The sequence below is a fragment of the Cheilinus undulatus genome, linkage group 12 (genome assembly GCF_018320785.1).
Source record: "Cheilinus undulatus linkage group 12, ASM1832078v1, whole genome shotgun sequence".
Taxonomy (NCBI): Eukaryota; Metazoa; Chordata; class Actinopteri; order Labriformes; family Labridae; genus Cheilinus; species Cheilinus undulatus.
Genome location: NC_054876.1, coordinates 34126815 through 34154029, shown reverse-complemented (window position 1 = coordinate 34154029; position 27215 = coordinate 34126815). Strand labels below are relative to the sequence as shown.

The window sequence follows — 27215 nt, the reverse complement described above, 5'->3', positions numbered from 1 at the left end:
ATGACTGAAGTAAGACCATTATTAGCAAACGCTCTGTTGTGACCACATTAAAGATAATTAGAGATGCACCGACTGTGAAAATTGGAGGCAATTCAATATGATATTTGCAATAACTATTTAGCTGATGGCCGATACCAATATTACTTCTTTTTTTTGTAAGACTCCCACAATGCCAACATTGTCTCTCATATTTGACCATGAAAACAGTTCAGAATTTGCCCCTCAGGGACTTCCTCCGCCCAGTAAAACAGCAGTTAAAAAATACTGGCTGTAGCACTAAAGTTAGAAAAGATAATAATTTAAATCACAAATTAATTATTTGAAAGTTATTTTTAGAGCATTTTGAATGTAATGATCTTAATTTTGGGTCTCTGATTATTTCCAACCTTCGGTGTGAAGCCTCACTATCTCTAACTTCCTAATGGAGAATTTTAGGCAATTATATTAAGCACATTTTAGGTGCTGGTCTTAAATGAACTTTGATTTGTATGCCATTGTGCCAGACAAGGGAGGACTGAATGAGATTGTGATGAGACAGGAGATTTGATGAAGCATCGGCAGTATTGCAGAAGTTGTACTGGACTGTTGTGAGCTGGAAGGCAAAGCTCTCAGTTTACAGGTGTATCTTCATTCCAGTCCTCACCTATGGTCATGAACTCTGAGTAATGACCGAAAGAATGAGATCGAGTGGTCCAAATGAGATTCCTTAGGAGGGTTTGGCTCAGCCTTAGAGATAGGTTGAATAGCTAGGACATCCAGATGGAGTTCGAAGTAGAGCTGCTGCTCCTTTGTGTCAAAAGGAGCCAGCTGAGGTGGCACGGGCATCTGAATACGACGCCTCCCGGACCCCTCCCTGTGGAGGTCTTCCGGTAGCGTCGAACTGGGGGAGGACCCAGGGGTAGACCCAGGACTGGCTGGAGGGATTATGGATCTCATCTGACCAGGGAACGCCTCAGAATTCCCAAGAAAAAGCTAGAAAATATAGCTGGGGAGAGAGATGTCTGGGTTGATATGCTTAGCCTTGCTGTCACCCTGACCCAGCCCTGGATAAGCAAAAGAAAATGGATAGATGTGCAAGACAAATAAAATAGTTTTACTTAATTGCAAGCAGCTTCTTATTTTGGGGATAATATCCTTTCACGGACCCAGCCTTGGCAGCTTGTGTAGACCACTTACCCTCAACTGAAATGGGACAGTCTAGTCCAAGGTGGAACAGGTGGGCTTAAGCATAGCACGGTTCCAGTGGGTATGCACAAGCAAGCATGTATGTAGAACGTGCATGTGACATGTAGTCAATACACCTGTTCCTGTCAACAATCGTCTTTAATAATGGTAGAGTGTAAGAGAGCCATGTGTGACCAAAATGTCTCAAAATAAGCCTCAAAGTGAGTAAAGTTACTGTCATGTTGTTTGTTTATTTCTCTACTGTGCTGACTCTGTGAGACCACACATCCTGTAAATTGCATGTGTCTTACAATGTGGTGATTGATCCATGCCCAGACCTGGTTGAGCTTGGAGCAATGTGTGTGAGGGGCTCTGGGGAGGGGGAGGCAAGCGTGCTTGTAAAGTTTCAAGGCCCCATATATGTTTTACCCTTAATTATAGGCAGGACTTTTAATTTTGAATGATGATGTCAGACACAACCCACAAAAGATTAGACCACGTAATGAAAACAACAGACAGAAACAAACATATTAAAACAAAACAAAGTCTTAACAAACCTCTCATATAACCTATCTATTTAGTTTGTTTGATACCCAGATACACCTTGCAAATTACACTTTTTTATTCTTTTGGTAATTTTAGGGCCATTCCCTTGCAAAAAACACAAGAATTCCTGTCATATCTTTTGATTATCTTTCTAACTGTAAGATGGACAAATGTTTTCATACTATGTAGCATCAGGAGGCTCTTCATTGAACTGTTTCTGAGGCATGTAGCTTATAAAGTAACTCTTGGAGTGTACCTGTCCCGTACTTACCTGTAGACCCCGTTTTTTAGCATTAGAAGTGGTTGCTATTTGACTGAGTACTGTAATAAGAGTTCAGTTTGAACTGGTGCACGATGAATCGCGGGATATGTTTGGCAATGATGAATGTACCATGGATGCATTTGTTGGCCTAATTTTAAGGAAGCAGTCAAACTGGGACAACCGTTGACATGTGATGTAATGTGATGTTGTCCATCTACAAATTGGTTGCCCTACCAAGTATGAAGCCCCTGAATCGAGACACAGCCAAAGATTATATCACATCAACTTTCTAGTTATTTTGAGTGTCTTAACGTTCAGGGGCACAAGTACATGCATCTATGTACAGTGCCTATAAAACGTATTTGCCCTCAAGGATGTTCTACCCTTTTATTGCTTTTATAAATCAGTCATGGTCAATATATTTTGACTTTTTTGACCAAAAATATTACAAAATCCAACTCTTTAATTTCAACGTGAAAACAGTACTTTCAACAAAGTAATGTCAATAAAATAAAAAATATGTCAGGTTAAATAAAATAACTGGATAAATAATCACCCCTTTAAAGTGACTGACCTACTCTAACAGTGGTTAGAAAAAAATGGTATTATAGTATAAAGTAGTATAAAGACACCTGTGCCTGAAAAGTCCAGTCCAAAGTTGATTAAAAAATTAAGGTCAGGACATGGATGCAAAAACAATCCAAGGCATAGAACATCCCCTGGAGTTTAGTTAAATCCATCATCAAGAAATGGAAGGAATATGGCACATGTGTAAATCTGCCTAGATCAGGCTGTCCTCACAAACTGAGTGACTCTACAAGAAGGAGACTAGTGAGACTCCCTGGTCAAGTAGGAGACAGCTCTTTGATCTGATGAGACTAAAATGGTCTTTTCTGGCCATCAGACAAGACCCTGTGTTTCGCCAACACCAAACACTGCATATCACCATAAACACACCATCTCCACTATGAAGCAAGGTGGTGACAGCATCATGCTGTTGGGATGCGTCTCAGCAGCCTGCTCTGGAATGTTGTAGATGTACAGGGTAAAATGAATGCAGCAAAATATAGGAAATCCTGGAGATGTGTAAGCCTGATTGAGACCTATCCACACAGACTCAGTGCTGTGATTGCAGCAAAAGGTGCATCTGCGAGGTACTTAGTTGAAGGGGATGAATAATTATGCAGTCGTGTATTTTATATTACATATTTGTGTCTAATGGACATACATTATTCAATAAAGCAGACTTATATTGACCATTATTGGTTTATAAAATTAATAAAACTGTACAACAGCCAAAGGGATGAATACTTTTTTAAGGGCACTGTATTTTATTTACTACAGTTTTCTGTAAAAACATGTAAGCTTTGTTTGTTTCTTAAAGTCTCACTGTTTTTATCTCTAACCCCAGAGTTGCAAAGGCAGACAAAACACAGAGAACTTGTCTTACTTACCTCATTAGTGAGTATCATGGCAGTATGGTGTGCTGTTTTCTGGCCTACGATTGTGACCACCCAAGTGGTTTTCTTCTTAGATCCTCAGAAAATGATTCTGTTGTCAGGAGAAAGTAAGTTTTGTTATCTGGAAATAATGAGATAAATTAATCCATTATCATGGGAGCAGCATTGTTAACCAAAGATAATGAGACAAAAATTAGATTTTTTTTCTTAGTAAAACAGCTTAAGTGACTTTTAAATATGAAAACAGAGTAAACACAGTGTATAGATATACACTAAGACTGCTGAGGGCTTCTATAGCCTGATATGTTGATAAAGTGTTTTTCAGTCCAGTTTGTTTCCTTTTTGATGCCAGTGTTTCTGAGCACAGTTTACTCTGACCTTCACAGGGGGAGGCAGAGGTCATTAAAGAAATCTACACTAACATCCAAAAAAAGGTTTTAAACATAAAAGCATTTTTTTTATTTGCAAGAGAGTTTGACTTCTGCAGTACTTCATCAGTTTCGAGATGTGGGAAGTACAAAAGCACAGACCCCCTGAATATTTTTTGAACTGTCTCATTTAAATTGTATTTCCACTTGTAAAAGTGTGAAACTGACCTTGCCAGCCTTGGACTGTTGCTAGCAAATGCAAAGACTTCTGCCTGTGTGCAAAGCCAGCTGAAAAGATTTTTTTCCCCAGCATCTGCCAAGTCCCTGCACCCTGACAGATTGCTTACTTTGACACCTTATTACTGCTCAGCAGAGGGGAATAAAAAAGAGTGCAGAGGGTGTTGAGGTTGTCTTTTTTGGTTTGTCTAACTAAGCCTCGTACTATCACACCTTCCTATGCGGCGGAAATTCAAGTTGTCATCTCCTGTAAATTTATTTATGTATGTTATTAATACCACGTTTTATCACATTGTGTTTCTTATCTCTCCCTGCCCATTGAAAAAAAAGGAAACTGGAAAGTAGGTGAAGACGAGGAGAAGCTGTACACTGTTCAAAATAAAACAAGGCCGCAAGGGACGGTTGAACATATTTGAGGAAAGAAATGATGTGAGTTTTATATGCTACAGGAATAAAGTGCTTTTTAGAAGAATTGAAACATATTTGTCTTTTATAAAGATTAGCACCTCTGCTCTGGTGCCACTTATCCTGTCTTACCTGCCCATCTATATATCTCTATACATACATATGCCCACAAACCCACACTATCAGCATAAAAGCTTAAATAAACACCTTAATATTGTAAATAATCTTTTTTAGGTAGCTTTATTTCTAAGAGTAACTTTTTGTGAATACACACTCTGACAATGAACTGAATAATGACTGTAAGTATTAGGCACAGCCCAAAAAACAATACAACACAAGTTTTTGACATTTCATTGTTGTTCTTTTCTCTTTCATCCAAAAATTCAACACAATGGTAATATTTCCTTAGTGTAATGCCATCTTCTCTGCCATCTCATTAGGTCTGTCAGCTAGCTATTTGTGCACTGACACAGCAGTGTTTATGTTTCAGCATGCCAGCAGTGTGGGGGAGAAACAGAAACCGTGCACATGCTTAGGGTGTTATTGTTTGTGTGTTTGTTTTAAGGCAAAAGGTAAAGCAAAATTAGTGATTTTTTTCAGTAATAAATTACTTTGTTGAAAAAGTTACTTGAATTGCAAAACTCATGGGCTATGTTACTCATTACAACAAAAGTAAAATGAACACAGCCTGTTCAAATGGTCAGGTGGTTAGGTTGTGCACCATGTGAGCTGATGTTATCAGCTGTGTTTTTTTTGTTTTTTTGTTTTTTTTTTGGGCTCATACCACTGAAAGGAGCTTGAGTAAAGCTGCCGTATAACTTACACTAAGTGCAAGACACATCTAATATAAGGACAAAAAATACATGGTTGTTCAGATTCACAACACATGCCTCTCTGCAACATTTAAGAACAACTAAAGCACATAAATACATGTCAAAATGTATGTTTTTTTAGTGTGCATTTCAGCTGTATGAATCTTACTCACCGTTGTTGATTAAGCAATCTGCTGTAACAGATCCAAATGTTTTTGCACTTGTTATTAGTAATTTTTACATCAAATTATCAAAAATGCATACATATGAAATAAAGGTACAGTTAGAAATGCTGTGGAGAAATTTTTGCTTATTAGAGGTTGTCCATTTTTTTGAAGCATTATAATATTATGAGTTTTCAAACAATATTACCATCTCACTGGTGATGTTAACAAGTGATGGTATCAAGTGCAAGTGCATGTAAAAGCTTCTTAAGTTTTTGTGTAGTTAAAGCAGTGATACACAACCCGCGGCTCTCAAGCCACATGTGGCTCTTTAGTGACCAGTTGTGGCTCTTTTAAGGATTACTTGGAAAATAAAACCTTAACTAAAAACCTTTATGAAGGTAAACACTGTCATCAGTAAAGATTCATGGTAGGTCATATCAATAAATCTGTTACCCACACAACAAAGACAGGCTTAAACTTCCAAATTTAAACGTTTATTATTTTAAATCTGTATATTATTACTGTCGAATGTGCTCAACGGAGGAGCGTGTGTAAGAAAAGCGCGCAGAGGAAGTCCGTTGGTGTTGCGTCTCTTCTGTAAGCTCATTCATTGAGCTGTGCTGTCTTGTGTTCAAACTGAGGCTTCCCATTTCCTCGTTTTAACTTTTTCTCCAGCCAAATCCTGCTGATGCTCTGTCACACCCATATCTCATGACAATTATGCCAATGCACATCATCAACGAGCATAACACACACGCATCACATGGAGATAACGTAATATCAAATAGGCCTATCTAGTAAAAGTTGTCCAAACGTGGGTTTTTATTTGATCTTTAATGCACTACTGATTATAAATATTCTCAAAAAGAGCAGAAACAGGAAACCAAAGCTCCAAAATGAGGCAGGGTGAAACGATGTGTCTGGAGAGCTGCAGGTGTAAGGCAGGGCTGGTTTTTGTCATTTGGAGGCCCATGGCAAAGACCAATATGAGGACCCTCCCCCTTTAACTAAAGAACTAATAATGAGCTGAAAAAAATTAGAAAGCATCTCTTTTATGTTAAAAAAGCCACAGAACTCCAGTAAAGGTCCCAGTGTGAGATATAAATACCCAAATAGCCAACCATAAACCACCAGCTCTTTGAAAAGCATCTCATAGCTCAAACTCAGCAGACTCTAATGTTTAAAAAAAGCTTTACGCCAGGTGGAACTTTCATAACGCTGGTGTTGGGCCAAAATCTCAAAAATGACCTCTTTTTAGGAATGAAAAAATTAGATCTTTTGACATATTGTATTGCTTTAAAATCGGTTAAAACCCACTTACAGATGTAAAGGGTGACAAATAGCACTGATTTATAAAAACAAATTAAAATCATGAAAATTGAGATACAAGGTTTTAGCCTGATGTCAATGATAAATACAATAAATATATGCTCATTATCAGTGACATATTGTTTCTTCTGACACTATGCAGACATTTACATCCCACTTAACCTCATAATTATCCACCAATTCACTGTTTTATTTTATTTCAACTACAGATTAACTGATCTATTATCTAACTTACATTCTCGGCTTGTATTGTGGCTCTCGCTGAAGTATGTTTTTAGAAAATGCGTCTCTTTGGTAGAATAAGGTTGAGTACCACTGGGTTAAAGTAATTATGCATGGTGGTGTATTGCCACGCCATTTGAGAACCACTGGATGAACAGCACTACTGCTGGGATATTATGGACAAAGACATTATGTCACAGATGCAAACTCCACATGAAAAAAACAAATTGTGCCTTAAAGTTGTTAAACACTAACCACTGGCTTCAGTTGAATTACCAGAGAAAGTCTCGTCTGCTCCTAGATGCATATGCTGACTTTCAGACAATGGCAGACGATGACTGCTGATGGCTTCTGAGATCACTAGTGTTGTAAAAATTAAAGTTTTACAGCCACAAATGCAGCATGTGACTGTAATTGCTTTCAAATGCTGCATTATTAACAATTCTAAAACACAGATAACACTACAATTGCTAAATAATTTCCATAGAAAATGATCATTCTTATGGTGAACTGTAACCTTGCATACATAAGCTTCAACTCAGATTGCCTTCATTCCTCCCATATCTCACCAGAGACAACATTAGAGAGGTCAGTGCTGGGCACAAATAGCTTGTTTTAATGAGTATCTAAAGATAATACAAATAGTAGAAATTGGAAATTTTCAAGGAACAATTCCACATGAGAACTTCAACGGCAGAAAGATAAAACAAAGTTGTATAGTAATCTTGTGAGGTTTGTGTGGACTGCAGTGATTACATTCCCGTTTCTCCTGCGTTTATAGTAGTGTTTCTATTAGGCTGTGGCTTCAGCTATTTGGCTCCCTAATGTACAGTCTGAATAGGAAATTCTCTTTCTCCATCAGTGTAGGATTGGAAATGTTTCACAAAGGCCTCATGAATGTGTTTATTTCACATTGAAAGGCAGAGCTCTAGCCACATTCTCATTCTGAGCCTGTGTGTGTGCAAAGGATTCCTCGTTTTAAATTTATGATGGATAAGTCAGCTGCAAAAGCTGATGCTGTGTGCCGGGGTTCCTAAATACTTCAACTTATAAAGAAGGTCCTTTTTTTCTTTTTGCAAGCACAGTTTTTCCCCACAGCGAAAATACATTATACAATAACAAGAAGAAACGGTCAGATAGAAAAAGCGAAAATAGGTGCCTTTGATCGTTTGGGAAATGTGAAACAGTTCAAAGGAATTAGAAAACAGCTTACATGATGGTGCACAGAGCAGTTTGAAGATTTTATATTATTTATAATGATCTTTTATTCCCATCCAGCCACTTTCTTAAAAAAAAACAAAAGCAGGTTGGGTTCACTCTTAAGATTGAAGAAGTGCTTTCCCACTGTTTTTATTTACTGAGTTTCTTTTATAATAGCCGCACACGCTAAGCACTGGGCTGAGGATGATGAGGAGGCACTTTATCATTCCTGTGGGAGAAGGAGAGATCGAAAGTTTCCAGCAGTTTTGATGCAAACTCCTACCTGCCTTTGAGGAAATAATTCCAGTAAAGACTCCAGGAAATGTGTCCAATACGGGGAAAGTTGGCTGGCAATAATCCAGGCGAAACAGACTTTTTTGCCCAATTAGAGCAGTGACTTATGCAGCGGTGTCATGAAGTTTGTGCACACACTCAGTTATGAATAACATTTATTTACTCTTTCTTTATCCGCTAATAATGTCTGCTTTACCTTCAAACATGAATATATTTAAAGGTCATTTTTCTGTTTTTCAACTTAATTAAATTACACAGTGATAATATATAAATCTTATTTTGTTCTTTAGGAGCCAGAACATGGAACAATATCGAAAGCCATGACCCTAACTCTAACTCACATAAAGAAATAACTTACAAAAGAAAATATACTAATTAAATATATGCCAGCATTGCTATGAGCAGCCAGCAACACAGCAGAAATAGTTGATTTCAGCATCAGTCCCACCTCTGACAAGGAAATAGTCGATGGTAAATGGACATGAGCTTGTATGATCCTATTTATATGCATCCATACACTTTCACATATCCTGACACAGCAGGGGAAGCAGTTTGAGGTTAAGTCGCAAGATGTTGCAAGATGACTGACTTTACCTGCTGAGCCACAGTCGCTCCTATCAGTTTACACTTACATGCACAGATAAGTCCAGGTATGGCTGTTCAGGCCATTTAATTCTCCTCCTCTTTCAGTATACAAGCATCTGGGGAGAATGAATTTATTGACAGAAGTTTGACTCTGCTATGGATGTGTAATAACTTTATTTATAAAGTATCTTTAAAAATAGATAAGCAATGATAGCTCTCAGGATGATAATATAGGCATAGGTAGTCATAGACAAGTCTACAAAATTCAACTTAAAGTAAGTATAAAATGCAAAAAGCAAAGAATCAACAAGAATAAATGAAAATGATGGGATTAAAAAGAAGAGAAAAATAGGTCTTTGAAAACTGTTGAAGTAAGGTAACAACTGAAGAAGGGAAACAAAGTAAAAAGCCGTAGAAATGAAAGACTGTGAAACCACAAAAAACCCGTCTCTGTACATTTTCTACATGTTGTGTACTTTGTTTTTCTCTTGCTCTCTGGCTAACTTTTATAAACTGATGCTGTTTGACTTTTTGGCCAAAGCCGGGCAGGAAACTGAGGAGCATGAATGCCTGAGCCACTTTGGGGCTGAGGTGTACAGTAGAGTGATCAGTGATCTGGACTTTGCTGATGATGCTGGGATCCTGCACTGGGAATGCACATCTTCTGGGCTGAAACAAAGCTCAGGCATTTTAGTATGCCTTAGATGCTGCCATCGAATTTGTGTCTGTGAATGATGAGAGCGTTGTAGTTGTAGAGCAGTTCACCTTGGCAGCGTAAACCATTGATCTGCTGATATCAACTGCAGATTTGGACTTGGACTTGGGGTGATGGGTTCGCTGAGCAAGACAGTGTGATGTTCCTGATATCAGAGCATGCAGATGAAAGTCAGAGTTTTTCGGTTCTTGGTCCTTCCCATCTTATTCTACTCGTATAAGGCCTGGATGTTGACTGATGGACAGAGATGCTGGCTGGACTCCTTTTTGACAATTTTTCTTCAGTGCATCTTTGGGAAGACCATGTGTCTAATGTTGACTTGCTCAGGAGAGTGGGGATGGGAAGCGTCAGCTGCACTTTCACAGGCACCTTGCATGCTTTACCGACACTGGTCCAGCTCACCACATACTGGGTGCCGAGGACTTGGTGGGCTTGCACAGATGTGGGGGACAACTGCATGTGGCCTGTAGGATGGCCATCAGAAGGCCAGAGCAGTATACGACAAAGGTTGATGCAGCGAAGTGCTGAACCGGCATATGCTCCCATACCTGACCTGACCTGAGGTGTAAACATGTAGGGGTAAATCAACCCCCAGCCATATTTTCCTGGTGTGTTAGTGCCTTTTATTCAGCCAAATATGTTTACATGTATTTTAAAAGTCTAATTTTAATCAAACTAATACAATGATTTAACTTTTCAACATCAGGAAAACATGTTGATCATTTAGGATTTCAGGGTAAATAAACTAAACTAAACTTTCCACTTTGTGCCATGTATAAAACATGAATCAGATGATAACATGAACAGTCAGAGCCCTAGTCCTTTCTGTTTTTTATTCTTACTCTCATCGAAGATGAATCCCTGAATCAGTATATTCTTGAAATAATACATCGTTTTACCTGAATATGATTTAGCAGAGGCTGCCGCTCACATCGGGTTTGAGCTCCCTCTGTGAAAGCTGCTTTGGGGAGCAGCAGCGTTCAGAGGAAATGCTCCCTCTGTCAGAGCTGATGTCGAAACAGCTTGGTTGAAAACTACGTGGCTTATTCATAAGGATACACCTGACTGGCTTTATACTCCAACACACAGACTTTAAGTAGCTTGCAAAAAGACAGAGTAACATGAAGTGGAAAGGCCACGCTGCTGGGGTGTTGCTTTGCCAGCTGTCTGAAGGTGCTTTGGGGCTGTTTTGTAATCACGCTCTAAGACTGAGTTAGCAAAATAGAAGCAGCTCTTTTGTTAAAGCCATTTGAAGCCCCTGGCAGACTGCTCTCGCCCCGGAGAGTTTAATTTTATTTCTGAAGAACACAGAGGGCTGAGCATGACCTTAGGCCTTGTTACCCTGTAGCTGCCTGATAAATTCACATCAGTTTGCTTCTTTGGAAAGAGAAGTGGGAGATGCCTCTTTTCTTATTAGGCCTGCATGATATATATAAAATGTGCCATCTGCTATACAATTGTTTAGCATGGCAAGAACAAATTGAAGAGTCTGCTGCTTATGTTTTACAGAGTAACTCCACTTGCATATCTATCCCCACCAAAGTTTGTATGTTTAACTAAAACTAAATAACTAAAACTAAAATGTAACAATCATTTGAGTCATCTGAAACGTAAGCTTAAGTAAACTTAAACCTAAGCTTTCCAAAAAAACAAAAAAAAATAAAAATAAAAACAAAAAACAAAGATAACTAAAAAAATTAAAAGTAGGAACAAAATCTCCTTAGTTTTAGTTTTTGACAGCAGCATACTGACTAGCATGTACTCCTTAGTCTTGGGGATAAACAAATAATGGTGTATATAGTTGGTGTGAACCTGACACCAAACGCTTCATCAGCAAATACATGCTGGAAAAGGCCTGCTATGTATGGACCTGAAATGAGAATAAAAGATCATAAAAGGTAATAAAATTGCAGTCCATTAAATCACCAGTATGTTTACAATTTACATTATATATTGTACATTGTATACAGAGCATTTTGGCCTATTATAATACTGTAAAACTCAATGGAAGGCTTTTGTGACCAAAAAAAAGGAAAAATGGCTTGTTTTTCATTTTTTCCATTTTTGGTCAGAAATGGAAAAACAGAAAAATGACCGTTTCTCCCAATTTTTGAGTCTGGTTTCAACCAGGAAATAGATCTGCCAGAGAATACACTGACCTTCATGCTAGGGCCGGTTGGGAGAAGAGTGAAAACATTATTTCTGCTTATGAAGGCTTTCATTTTGGCTCTTTGCTTTAATAAAGAAATGTCCTTTTTTTGCTTAAGACTGTGCTTCATTCTACATCTGAGCTCATCGCCTCACCAACAGCCAGGATTTACCAGCCAGCACTACAACAAAACCACAGATGTGGCTACTGCCTCGTTCTCTCAGATGATGCCAATTGGTCTGTTTTTTCTCAGACCAGGCAGAAATGTTTCACAAGATGGAATCCAGCCAATCCATCTGCTTTTTATGGTTACAAAATATTGACACATTGATGTATATTTTCATGCTAACTTGTATGAAAATAGTAAATTGCAGGTTCAAAATTATATATTGATATTTTAATTAACCTAAAAATCATGGTGCTGTTAAAAGATTTCTTTGGCAATTTGACTCATCAAGTAACTTCTTCCTGACTTTATATAACAAGGTGAAACAATGGCTAACACAGCTAAATCTGTGAACTGTTTTATATCACTCAGTATACTTGACTCATTTTTTTTCTTTTTTCGTAGTTGTTATTTCAGCAGGTTCTGCTCTTAATTGTTACTTTAGTCATTGTAATTAGTCTGCATGTTTATGTCTGCTTTACTGTTAGCTTTATTGGATGTATTGTAGTCTTTTATGTCTCTTTTATTTTGCCCTCTCTTGGGCCTCCTTCCGTTAAAGCCTAACCAAGGACAAGGACTGTAAATTAGCCATGGCTAGAAGTCCTGTTAACCTTGCAAAGCAGATGGATAAGCCCATTTCTGTGTTTCTCACTGTCAGATCCATCTTGCAGAGCTACTGTCTGAAATGTTTGGGCCCGGTTAGAAAGTGACAGGACCAATCAGCGTTGAGGGGCAGTACTTTAGGGCGCTGTGGAGTCGTGACGTAAGCAAGCAGCGACAAGAGGTCGGTGCAATTATGGTGGCAGACATTAGCGTAGATGCTGCTAAAGCGCCAGTTGTATCAGAACTTGACAACATTTCTTCATTGAAAGAAGAACAAAGAACAGCAGTGAGTTGTTTGTTTTTCAAAAATGACAGAAATTATGTACTGACATGTCTACAGTCTCCATGTCTCGTGTTATGCAGTTCTATATGGAGTTTACTCCTTCGTTAACGGCCCAGCTTGCTAGCGGCTACGTCATGCATTTTGTTGCTCTGATTGGCCCGTAAAGATGTGACAGACAGAAGGTTCATCCAATCACCCTCAGAGTTTTTTTTCAAAGGCTCTGCCCTTTTCCAAACATTGTCTATGGAAGGTTTTCCAAATGGATGTGTGAAACACATCAATCTGGTGTGCCAGGTTAAAGTCCTGTAGCATTGCACTATAATTAAATGCAACAATGCCTCTTTGTTGTCTATGAAAAATAAACTGGTGAATTAAAAGAATGAATACCTACAACATAAATTAAGGTAACATGGACAGAGGTAAAGAAAGTTGACAGAAAGGGAAAGATGTGTGAAATGATGGTACTAGAGAGATACCAGAGGTATGATTAGAGCCGAATCTGACACCAAATTTTAGTGAATTAAACATTTTTTCATCAATTTTAGTTTTTAGGGGCATTTTATATTCTTCAGTGAAACAGATATTTTGATTATTTAAAGATCATCTCCCAGTATATAAATAAAATATATAAATAATCACAGATTGCTGTGAAGTGATACTATCATAAGTAGGTCCGGTATTGTGTATCATATTGTGAGTTACCCATATACTTGATCCCAAAGTGAAAATCTGTGTAACCAACTGCCTTTAGTTGATCTGACGATTTCTGCTTTTGATATCACTCTTGTTTGCTCATCAGACAGTGAAAAGCTGAAATGATTCTATTTTTAGTTCAGGTTTTAACACTGTAAAACATGGAAAAGTCCAAATTAGGTGAATATTTATGCAACCAACTGTTAAGACTTCAAAAAGTAGAGTTTGACAATCTAAGAAACCATTAGGTTCTTTTATATAAGTGTGGATTTAAAAAACATGGCCCTGTAGTCCTTTTACAGCAGAATAACAACTGACTGACTTGCACAGAGTCCTTAATTAACACCCAGCTTCATAGCCAGTAACAGTGAGAGAGGAAATGTCTGCTATGATGGGCTTTTGTTGTGTTTGGCTGGTGTGAATCTGATTATCCAGCTGTAGTTCATGTGTGATAAATCAGTTGCGTATCGTCACCTCCTCCAGGGTTCATGAAAGGTAAGGGTAGATAACACGTCAGGGTTTGGAGACAAAGTTCCTTTACTAAAGAAATATAATGAAAGTCAATTTCTTAAGCTTAAAATCATATTAATAGTGAGACATCCAAGGTCTCTGAGGACATAACACTTACAGTATTTAACACCAACTGTGTCAGCATGAATAATTATGTCAAATTCAAAAGGTTTCTCAAAGGATTTTACATATGATTATAGGGGAGAGAGCAAAGCTCAGAGACAGGTTTTACATCACACAATAGCAGCCGCCATCAAGGCAAGAAAAGAAGTGTTTTGGTCCGCATACTTGACATTCTGCTCTGTCACTGAGTAATGCAATATTAGAGGTTATATTAAAATGGCACATGTCAAGGAATAAGCCATGGAAGTGAGTCCTGACAGTGGAACCATGAAATCCAATGCAAGACCCTCTGTGGGAGATATTTACATCATGTCTGTAAGGTCAGTAAATAATGTGCACATGGGGTTCCCTGCTGCCCAGCAGCCGTTGAGATTTCATTTCAATAAAATACAACGGTCAATTCCAGCATTTACTTCCTCTCTGGAGTATGAGGTGGGATATAGAGCAAGCAGCGGCTGCAGTGGAGGAAAAAAGTGAATTCAGAAAAGTAAATAAAACCTGCAGACTCTTATACCACACCACTTAGAGACAAAGGAAATAGAGGAAGCTGCAAAGCTTGAAAGTTGCTCTCATATTTATATTATGTAATGAGGTTATATCTACATGTGAGATGTACAATAGGACAGGAATTCATTGCATAATGACATCACTGATCCCCAGGCTTATCAAATATGATGTTTGACTTATTTGTGCTCTTATTCATTTATTCGTCTGTACCAGAATATAAAAATAAAAGCCACATAGAGCAGATATAAAAGCATGTGTGGGTGAGGTAGGACCCTGTAAATGGTGTATGGAAACACCACTATGAAGACATATAAAAGGAAATACAAAACCAGAAAAACACATGACATATCAGAGAGGACACATTTAACTCTAGAATTTGTCTATTCAAAAGAAAAAGCAGGGGTTGCTGCCTAAATAAAATATAACCTATGCTTTCTACTAGTGGTAGTATAATGGCTGATGAGCTGTCTACACTGAAGGATTTTTCTGTATTTTATTCCAACTGCAAAGTTTATGTAATCTAGAAGTAAGGCAGCCAGCAGAGTGAAGTGTTCTCTGTATACTGCTGCAGAATCGTGCACTGTTTGTTAAAACTACCTTAGCATTTTGACCTTGTGCAGCATTTAAAAAGATTGTAAGTCAGAGTGAGTTTACAAAGGCGAGACAGAAACAAGAGACCCCACACAGTGTGTTGGCAATGCTTCTTATCAGAGCCACCCAAAGGCTGCCTCCTGACGCAGCTTTGATCTTTGAGGAGGGTTGGCAGGAGCAGGGAGAGGCTGACAAGGAGAGGAGTTGGTCAACCAAAAGAGAAGCGGCAGGATTCTGTCAAGAGTGATCCACATCGAGAAACCTGAGTCGGCTGCTGAGGGAGAATGGCACTGAACCCTAAAGAAAGAACCAAACATACTGTCTGTGTCACTAAAGATATTCTTTTCCTGCTTCAACACAGCCTCTACATGGACACCCCCTGAAGTATATTGAAACTCAATAGTTTCACACTTTTTGGGTGAATGTTATGAGTTTAATTTTTGACATTATTCTGTCTTATTTTATCTGCAGGAGCAAGGAAAGATCGGTGTCATCTTCAACGTAGGGACAGATGACATCACCATCGATGAGCCTGCTGTCATAGTAAATGACGGCAAGTACCATGTTGTACGCTTCACACGCAGTGGTGGCAATGCCACGCTCCAGGTGGACAACCATCCGGTTATTGAGCGTTACCCACCAGGTAAGACTGATGGGAAAATCTATGTGGATACCTAAGAGATGAAGCATGACGCACCTGGATTAGCAAGAGAAGATTGCATGTCTGCCTTTTTAACATAAGTCTTCAAATGAGCTGTTGGGAAATATACTGTTTGTTAAAAAAAATGATTCGCAAATTGCCTGGTGGCTTATTTTAAATCAGTTCTCCCTTCTAGTCATTTCATGGCTCTATAAGCCATCTATTAAGTTGCCGCACACATTGAATTGGACATGGCATATTGGCTGAACAATATCATAATCTGAAATTGATTCATTTGCCTCCAGCTGCCTTCCTAACTATATCTTGGAAGGAAGAAATTTTCATCAGCCACTGTTGTTTGTGCCGCCAGTTTGTCAGACAGGTGCTGAAGGATGGAGCAGATAAGAAAAAGATTCTCTTAAACAGTAAATTAAATAAGCAATCCTATTTTTTAAACGGGCGTTTCATGAATATGTTCTGGATAAGCATGTCTCCAAAAGACATTATACCTCTGCCTGAAGTCCCATTACAACCCTTATCTGTTAGTTATTAATGTCCCAACCTAGGGACTACATCTAAAGAGATGGTGTGGACTAACTCTTCTGGATGTGGTGATTTTTATTTAGCTGATAAATTCTTGTTGACTTTAGCAGTTTTGTAATGATTATGCTTAAATTTACATACACCATTCCCATGGAAAGGTCACCTTTGCATTTTGTCTCATTTGCATAAACAGACTGATGGATTTGGCTGAATTTAAACTTTAAACTGTCAGTATTAAGGCTCAGCTCCATAATGACAAAGTCACTTTCTCTCTGTTTTTCAAATTTAATGATATAGAGACATACTGTGCATTGAAAAATAATGGCTTTCTTTGCCCGAGGGGAAAGTATTACCTTAATGGTCATGGCTGTATTTCAAAATTAAACAATATAAAAGACTCATTTTATTGTTATTAATTATGATGATAGATTCTATTTAAGTCCCAATACATTGGTTCAGCAAAACTATGCAACCATACAACATCTAGACTCTAAGGTAGCACAAGGAGAGGCTGCATCCAGCCAAACATAAAATATTTTAACCACTAGAAAAGTTTAAAGCTAGCAAACTTCTGCACTCTTAAACCAAATATACACTTAGACCAAACATGCATAATGTGATCACGACCAGCTGTGCATTAACCTGTTCTGAACCAATCCACCAATTAACCTTATTTAGAACAGGTGCACCAGCTGGCAGAGCGGGAGGAAACCAAGTCCCCCCTCCGCCTCCAGCTGGTGCTCAAGCTACACACATAGACACAGACATGCACACATGCCGCAGTAGCACATAAATAAAAAGTGTCTAGTGCTGATCGCCATGTGTGTTGTGCACCATTTGTCAGCTCATTCTGAGTAATCAGTGTTTTTTTTTTTTTTTTTTTTACATTTCAAATGAGAAGGCATAAAATGTTTATCTGAAATTATTAAAGAGGGTGCTTTTGCAGTGAAGGATAAATAGATCACCGTAAGGACTATTATGAAACACAACACTTTAAATATAGCTGCAAGAGGAAATTAGGGTGTACCAGCCCTATAAGTCACGAGCAGCAATGAGTGGGTTTCAGAATCCACAGAGCTGAAAAATGACACTTTCAGCAGATTTAATTCTGTTTGAAGAAAGAGTGAGAACAATCAAACGCTCATGTCATCAATACAAAGCCTGCAGAATTTAAATAATAGCACGCTCAAAGTTGTGATATTTGTCTTCCATTCAAACAATTTGAATGATTTTGGTGTGCAACAGACAGTTTGGGATGTTTTCAGTGAGTTTATGAGATTTGACTCAAGATTTTTTGTTATGAGCAAACATATTATAGGCCATACCCACTTAAACAAACAAAGGTGGTATTTCACATTTTTATTAATACTTTCCCCCAGAGCGAGGGGGGTCAGGCAGCAGCCCGTTCATTTCTAACAGCCACTCTCACAGACTGGTCATCTGAGACACTGTGTACCTCTGAAAGGAAACGCCATAATTTGCCTGTACAACCTAGTTCCAGTGTTACATTTTTTTTTTTTTTGGATTCAGCTTTATCCATGCACAGGGTCTGGCAGGCACGTTAATTAAATAACCACATAATAAACATTACAGACTAAGAAACTTTTCATAAATAAAACAGAATAAAGAACATTTTATGCATACATTGGTTTTAGAAGTAGTTACGTGAGCAGTGGCTTGCTTTAACTTCATTAGGTTAGCTATAGCTAACATAGCCACACGTCCTGTACATAATTAACGTTACCACGTAAGGCAATGTAGCTAAGTTAGCCTTAGCAATGTGAGCTTTAGCAAACGTGGCTTCAGTTAATGTAGCTACGTTGATAACATGGAAAACATAGCTGCTTTGAGAGCTCATCTTTAGCTGCGTTAGCTATATAGCTCTGTTATCTATAGCTAACTTAGCTTTACCAATGTGAGCTTTAGCAAGCATAGATAAGGTTAATTTAGCTATGCTAATAACATATGGAGCACATAGCTGCTTTGTGAGCTCATCTTTAGCTGCGTTAGCTATGTAGCTCTGTTATCTATAGCTCTGTTAGCTTTAGCCATGTGAGCTTTAGCGAGCGTAGCTAAAGTTAATGTAGCTACATTGATAACATATGGAGCACATAGCTGCTTTGTAAGCTTAGCTTTAGCTGCGTTAGCTATGTAGCTCTGTCATCTATAGCTAAGTTAGCTTTAGCCATGTGAGCTTTAGCGAGCGTAGCTAAAGTTAATGTAGCTACATTGATAACATATGGAGCACATAGCTGCTTTGTAAGCTTAGCTTTAGCTGTGTTAGCTATGTAGCTCTGTCATCTATAGCTAAGTTAGCTTTAGCCATGTGAGCTTTGGCAAACATAGATAAAGCTAACTTATCTACGCAAATTAATTTGATGCATAGCTAATGTAACTGCTTTAGAGCTTAACTTTACCTTCATTAGCTATACAAGCTTACCCTAACTCTAAATGTATGTTCAATACGAATTTTTACAGCATCTCATGGGAAAGGTTGTGAGAGCGAAAGGTTGTGATCATTGCCCAAGGCATGATCAGCTGTTTTGGTTGAATTATCCACCCAGTACTGAGATTAACATGTTTTAATTTTAATAAAATTAATAATGATAGCAACCTGCCACACCAACAGTGGGGTTTATGACCGCTGAATATTCTTCCAACTAATGAAATGGAATCAAAGATGGGATAAAATAGTGATACAGAAATATATTCTTGTACCGACAATTTTCCTACCATAATGAAGTCCCTGGTGTCAGATATTGATGCTTTATTTATTTATTTATTTATTTAAGCACTCCATACCAATCCGACTCACCATATCACTACTTCATGGCTCCTCACTGGGACTCTTAAGACATGAATGATATAAGATGATATGCGGAGAAGTTAATTGGCCAAAGAACAAGTTGACATCAGGATAAAAGCTGGAGAAGACAAAGAAACCTGGATAATTTGATATAACAGTAACATGAAGTTGAAGGATGAGGCATGACAAGAAGCAAAAGTGACATTGTACTGCAGTGAAAAAATACATTAACCCTGCACTTGACCTTTTGAAATTTATAGTCTTTAGTTTACAAAATATCATTATAAGGATGTTATGATGAATATATCATAATTCCCTGTAGGTATAAGAGATTATCATTATCCTGGACCACGTATTGTGTATTTTATCATATTGTAAGTCAATAGGGTGCTAGGTCACACTGCCTTAAGCTATTCAGTCTGCTTAAACCTGCTGTACATTAGAGCTTCCATTCATATATTTATTCAGTTAGCTTCAAATAAACTGTTAAGCACTTTCAAGGTTGTGCCTAAATGTTATATATCCTTATAATTCTTTATGATTTACCTCTTAATATGTGGGTAAAACATGTTTTCATAGCCCAGTGGTTCCAAAACGTTCCCTGTGGGGCCCCCCGTACTCCTCACCATACATATCAACATGTAAACATACAAGAAACACACTGTCAGTCACGATATTTGACAACAAATTTTTTTTGTTGTTTTTACAATCTACTACAACATTCAACCTCAGTTTTTTTTGACAATATCAACAACCATCCCCTTAAACCGAGCTTTAAAGATCTGAATCTCTGAAGATAAACAATTTCCTGATAATAAAAACTTATTGAAAATATTTAAGATTTATACTCCCAGTCCAGCATAATTTCAGTGACTAATGTGGGCTTATTTGGTGCTACAGATCAAGTCTTGGGTGCAGCTGCAACCTCAGTTAAATTTCAACGCACAGCATTGTTTTGTTTTTTATCTTGATAAAGACAACAGCAGAACAGGTTGTATTGTAAAAGGAAAGAGTGTTGTCAGGGCTCTCCTAAATGTAGACATCTTAGACTTGAACTGCCACTGCATTGTTGATCTTGAGGTGGTGTTGCTTAGCCTTACTGCACTGCCCATCATAGCCCATTTGTTTGTATTAAACACATATTAAATGCACGAAGTACACTCTAAATGCATGCACCTTTCTCCCCTTGTGTTACCAGATTACTTTGTTGAATATTATCCCTTTTATATCCTTTGAAATGAAGCATGTTGAGTTTTAATGAAGAAAATCACATAAAATGTCAACAAGAATTTGCTGGAGACACAGTCAGTATCTTTTTGATACCATAAGCTCATTGCTAGATCAAAATCAGCTAAACCAGGCTGAAAATTTACCCAAATACGCATTGTTTCAAATTTTTCTCAAGCAGTATATTTCTCTGGATTTGGATGAATATTTTTTGTGTGCTTGCATGTCTTAAAAAGAGAGCTAAAGTCATGGCCAACTTGAGGGCAGCGTTTACCTGTTAGCCTTGTTTCCACAATGTAGCTGTGTATTTTCTGTTACAAGATTTCAGTTTACTGAAAAGGCAACATTTTGCTGAAAGAGTGTAATGTTTAATCAGCTTTTAGCTAGCTGACAGCTATTTATTTAGAATAAATTGTTTAGAGCTCCCATGTGTTTTTGATGTATAGATGCTGTCAACATCTGATTGGAGTCCACTAGAATAATATTTCTATTGCAGTTTACCTCGTGGAACAGAAGCTGGTTGAGACTTTAGCACTCTATGATGATTCTAGCCATAGGTTTTACATTGATCTCTTCAAGCCTTTCTTACATTTACCTGAAATAACTTGTATTTTTAAAACAACACATAAAATATTTGACATTTTACATGAATTGCTTTTTACTGAAGATGATGCTTTGCTTAAAAAATGATCTAAATGAAACTAACTAGTGTAGCTCATTACAAATAGCCTAAACTTTTCTCTAATTAGCATTAACCTTGTGACTCGTGATAACTAGATGACACTCAGTACAGCACAAGTTTCTTTTAACTCACAGCTGAGTTAAAATTGATAACTTGTTAAACCTGTTAGCCTTTCTAACACTGTTTCTAACCATGTGATCTTTCAGCCTGCAGACTTTAACCTTTAATCTGTCTCTCCAAATTCTTTGAAGGACACTATGATAATGAACGACTGGCTATTGCTAGACAAAGAATCCCATACAGACTCGGTCGGGTAGTTGACGAGTGGCTACTCGATAAAGGTAAAAATAATACATTAATTAATTAACCCTTGAAATAACCACTAAATAACCTTTCCCTCATGGGAGGTGCAGTTCCAGAAGACAAGGGTGACAAGGATGGAGTAACAGAGATGTGTGCCTCAGTTTTTAATTGGAAATTTTTATTGATTATCATTTTTTATGATTACTATAAATCTGTAAGTGGATTCCATAAATAAGCAATTCAAGTGGATGTAGCATGCCAGCTGTTTATTCTTTGTCATCCTTGCTCCTTGTGGAAAAGCTGCACCTTAAACCATTTTAAACCGTTGAACTAAAAACACATAACCCCTGTCTAACCCTATCTCGTCCCTCTTAACCATTGTGTGTAATTAGACATTGTTTGATTATAAAACTCATTAACAGCGAAACTAACATGTGACATAACCCTTCCTCCTAAACTGAAATTGATTTAAAATGAAAGCAAATGCTTTCCTGGTTGAGATTGGACCAAATAAACTGCTTTTCCCTTCTTGTTCCCTCTCAACCTTGTGTTTGCTCACCTTGTACTACAACGACCATGTCAGACTCTGGAGCTCAAGACTTCTGCTGCGACAAAGCAGCCCTGACAGGCTGTTAAAGCAGATCACTGTTTGCAGCCATTAACTTTGCTAATAAGTATTCCCCTGAGAGCGGCCCATTACTGCAGTCCTCCTCCTGTGATGTAACACTGCTTATCAGTGAAGCCGCTGACAATGGTGCCATTAGATATCTTTGAGGAGGCGAAACATTGGACTAGAAGGAAACCAGAGCAGAGCATGTTTCAGAGAGCTAATGGCTTATGACCTCAGAGGAAGGAGGAGCTTTTAGTGCCATTCAAATTTTATAGTCTGAGGTTTAGCCAGACTGCCATTTTAATAATTTGGCCGTTTTAGTTAAAGAAGCCATAAGATTTGCATCCCTGCACCGTCTGCTCTGGAGTTAAGAGATAAAAAGATTTCCTGGAAAACCATCTGTCTCTTTCTCCCCGTAGACACTCTGTTAAGTCAGTGCCAATGCTAAATGACGATCTCTCTCCCTACGAAACAATTAAATAGTCTCTTAAATATAGGCTATATGCCTCACTTGATCGATTTAACTCCTGCTGACTAACCCTCCCCCTTTAAATTAACATCTAAATAAAGTCATAAACAACTAAACTATGAATGTTTTAATCATAAAGCAAGCCTGGTTCAAATGTCTTCTGTGTGTAAGCTCTCCTGTGTGACTTCTTTATGTCTGCTCTACTATTCTCTCCATTGTTCCACCTCTGTCTCTCTCTATGTCTGTCTCACTTTAGGGAGACAGTTGACCATCTTTAACAGCCAGGCAGCCATTAAAATTGGCGGTCAGGACAAAGGTCGGCCCTTTCAGGGCCAGATATCAGGCCTCTACTACAACGGTCTCCAGGTGCTCAAGCTGGCAGCAGAGAATGATCCTAGCGTGCAGGTGGAGGGGAACCTGCGTCTTGTTGGGGACTCGCTCACTGCGATGACAACAGACACCACCTCTGCCACCCCCCTGGCAGTGTCTGACATGTCCACCACAATCATGGAGACCACCACCACAATGGCTACCACCACCACCCGCAGGCAGAGATCACCCAGCCTGAGGGAGAGCATCTCAAAGGTCAGGCAGCTTCATATTTAAAGAGACAGGTAGAACTTAAAGCTACTGTGAGCAGCTGATTATAAAACAGACTAAAATTAATTCTGAAGTCTCTTTTTGACCAACAACAGCAGATGACAACACAGCACGACTGCACACAGACTGGAAAAGTCTTTATTTGTCTGCTGAACAAATTTCCATTCATGTGCAACAGAAGACAGCAGGATTTTTGTAACAGAATTAAACTTTGGAACTTACAAGACAAGAGAAACAGATAATTGGTGGAACCACTTTGTCCAGAAGGGGGCACTAGAATCACACAAAAATGAAAATTCCTCACAGTAGCTTTAAACACAGCTTTTTGTTTAGTTTCCAGGTCAAAAAAATAGTAAAAGGCAGTTTGTTGGCTTTACAAACAATATTTATGATTGCACATATGTTGTAAATATTTTATAATCCAGAATATTATGGTGTTGTTCTTAAGGTATTGAAAATCTTTGCCAATTGGTCTTTGCCAACTGTGTAATCCCAATTGTGAGCAGACCCACTCACAGAAATAGTTGGGCCTCTGAAAAGGCCAGTAAGGGCCCTTAAAAGATGCCATTGAATAAAATCAGCACATGCTCCCTGGATCTGTAGCATTTACTCTGGTTTCCTGGTTTGCACTGGTCCTGGGTCCAGCCAGCTTTAGAGGTCAAATATGTTATGTCAAATATTATGTCATTGTTTACACAATTCCTTAAAGGTAGAGCGTGTAAAATTGGGAATACTAACCACATCTACCAGTCAGATTCTAGATTGCAGTGCTCATTTCTTGTGGTAACTGTGGCAATCAGAATCAAATTATATGATTTTTATTCAAGTGTTAATTTTTGGATGTGGATTGATATAAAAACACTAGTAACCTTATGGGTAAGTTTTCAGCCTAAAGAAGTAGTCTGAAGGTTAAGTTACTGATTAAACAGACAAAAACTGCCATTATTTATGTGCCAGTTGTTTTTTTTTTAAGTGAGGAAAACCAAAGAAACCCCTCCTGTATCCTGCCATTTTCCTCTGCTTTTCTGGGCCACATCACAGTGGTAGCAGGCTTAGCGAGTCAACCCAGACATTCCTTTCCCAAGCAACACTTTCCAACTCCAAAAGAAACAAAAAAGACCAAAAGAACAACATCACGGGTTCAAGCAATCAAAATCAGATTCCTCGGGAGGGTGGCTGGGCTCAGCCTTAGAGATGGGGTGAGGAGCTTGGACATCTGGAAGGATCTCGAAGTGGAGTCGCTGCGCTTTCACGTCGAAAGGAGCCAGTTGAGGTGGTTCGGGCATCTGATTAGGATGCCTCCTGCACACCTCCCTGTGGAGGTCATCCAGGTACGTCCAAGAGGAGGGAGACCCCAGGGTAGACCCAGAACTCGCTGGAGGGATTATATATCTCATCTGGCCTGGGAACGCCTTGGAAAATGTTGCTGGGGAGAGAATTGGATGGATGGACTTTCCAACTCCTTCTGGGGGATCCTGAGGCCATTCTTGGTCTCCCCGGAGTCTCTTCACAGCCAGGCATCCCCTAAAGACTTCCAGAGGGAGACGCCCAGGAGGCATCCTGATCAAATGCCCAAACCACCTCAACTGACTCTTTTTGATACAAAGGAGCAGGCGCTCTACTCCTAGTTGAAGACAAATGGACAGAAACAAACAAAATAGATCAACTTTTAAAAAAGGACAGATGGACATGAAAGAAATTGACCTAGTACTTTAAAATAGTGTTAAATATTCTTAATCTTCATTCAAGTTTTACAATTGTCATGACACTGTTAAAGTGGCCACAGTTCTCTCCTAGAAGAAATCAAAAGTTTGTATTATTGGGGAGCAGGTGGTCTAGTGGTTAAAGGCGCTCCCCATGTAGGCGGGCGGCCCGGGTCCGAATCCAGCCTGAGGCCCTTTACCGCATGTCTCACCCCCACTCTTGACCCTGTTTCTGACTCTATCCACTGTCCTCCTCTATCTCACAAAAATGCCCCAGAAAAAAGAGTTTGTATTATTGGTTTATCTCAGTGAGTGGAGCAGGCACCCATATGCAGAGACTGTAGTCCTCAATGCACTGGTCATGGAATCGATTACCAATCTCTGCACTGTTTGGTGCATGTCTTCCCCCACTCTCTTCCCCAATGTTTCCTGTTTCTCTTCAGCTGTTCTGTCTGAAAAAGGGCAACAAGCCTGTTTTTTTTAAGTTTTTTTTTTGTTAAATCACCAGTGATCACTCGAAGATATTACAGGTTTGGTTCTATGGTTGTGGTGAAGTCAAAAGTCAGGACAGAATTCTTTTGATTTGTAAATGTGAGGTTACGATAGGATTTATGTCTTGATATTTTTGCACAAATCCTGGCCTTTTCATTGAATAAATTTGAGGAACAGATTTTCACACACTGAAGAGTCACAATACTGCATCCAAACTGGGGAACGTGACAAAGCCTCATTTCAAAAGAGTTGATTTGAATCCAAAAACTCAAACCTGCCAAGCTGGAAAAATTTCAGGCTTTTGTACTAGAAGTCCTGATGTTTCAGAAAAAAATCCCCCGACTACTCCCAGGAAAAAGGGAGTGCATTTTTCATTACATTTCCTTCAATTTCTGTGAAACTGCCTTCTCTGTATATTTAATTTATCCAAGTAGTCCATTAAGGAACCTACTTTCCCTGTTCTGCTCAGGTACTCTGCATCCATTGTGCCCCGTAAACCTAACTTTGATGTATTGAAGCCATCATCTGGCACGAGGGATTCACTTTTTGGAATAGTATTTTCAAAATATGTCCAAAAAGCAAATGATAAATAATGAAATGAAAACATGAGCATATCCCGCTGAGTATTTTCTCTCCATCAGTGTTGTTTGTACACACATAAAGTCAGCCACAGGGCTGAGGGATAAAAAGCAGCTGCATATGGGCACATTGTGAATTTGTAGTCTTGCTAGTGTTGCTCCGAGCAAAAACATTGGAGGAGTTCACTGCTTTGTGCCGCAGTTTTTCATCAAATACGACAGCTAACAAACACTTATAAAAAACACAGCACAATCCTAGATGGTAAGGATGAGGTGACTATATGTTTGTTAAAATTGTTCTTTGTTTTCTTTTACAGCCGCAGAACTCTGATGATATTTTGGTGGCGTCAGCCGAGTGTCCTAGTGATGACGAAGATCTGGAGGAGTGTGAGCCAGGAACAGGTGGGTCAAGCATGGGGAAATAAAATGATTCGAGATTGAGATTGAAATCCCCAATGCATCATTAGGTCTGCATATCAACACTTTCTGTGTATTTTTTTATGTTTTTGCTGCTATCAATTGCTCATTTATTCAGGGGCTCAGTCACAGAGCTGCTCTCATTTAGAAACATGTTACATACCAGTCTCCATTCATTTTCTTTGCTTTAATGTCATGTTTGTATTTTTCCACATAGACATAAATGATCTCTATAGAGTGCCCTGCAGTCATTAAAAGTGGCCAACAGCAGACAGTAAATCAGCTTTGTGACAGAAACAAGCTGTGAAACTTAAGAAGGAGTGTGGCCTTATTATGGTAGCTTCAATTATTAATCTGACCTTATCGGAATTGTTTGTTGTTGACTGGCCCTGCAGAGCGTGACTCAAATAATGATGAAAGAGAACCTAGTGGCCATAAATAACCAAAGTCTGCAGACTGAAATGTTCCTTCACAACCAGAGGACATAGTGACCTCAGAGTCTGATCTAAGTAAAATGAAAAAGCTATGATGGATTGTATTTGTGGGGATATTTATTATGACGCACAGCTAGATATAAACAGGCTCTGTTTGGTTAGGAATCCTTATTTAAATTGATTCAACGCACCCAAGATGCATGCGTTGCTCTCCGCATATATTCCACTTGTGCTTCTTTCAATAACCTGTCTGTGATCTCTCTCGTCACCCCCCTGATCTCTGCTTCCAGATGTGCACACAGCAGCATGGCAATTTAATT

General features: G+C 38.6%; 1 protein-coding gene across 1 annotated transcript in view; it reads left to right on the top strand.

Annotated features, from left to right (window-relative positions):
• The window catches only part of nrxn2a (neurexin 2a), a 266470-nt gene that overhangs the window by 236362 nt on the left and 2893 nt on the right, over positions 1-27215 (top strand). The window contains exons 18-21 of the mRNA XM_041801644.1: positions 15863-16034; positions 21541-21630; positions 22928-23256; positions 26362-26446. Of these exons, the coding sequence (XP_041657578.1) occupies positions 15863-16034; positions 21541-21630; positions 22928-23256; positions 26362-26446 (676 nt within the window). The remainder of the gene's footprint in view (positions 1-15862; positions 16035-21540; positions 21631-22927; positions 23257-26361; positions 26447-27215) is intronic.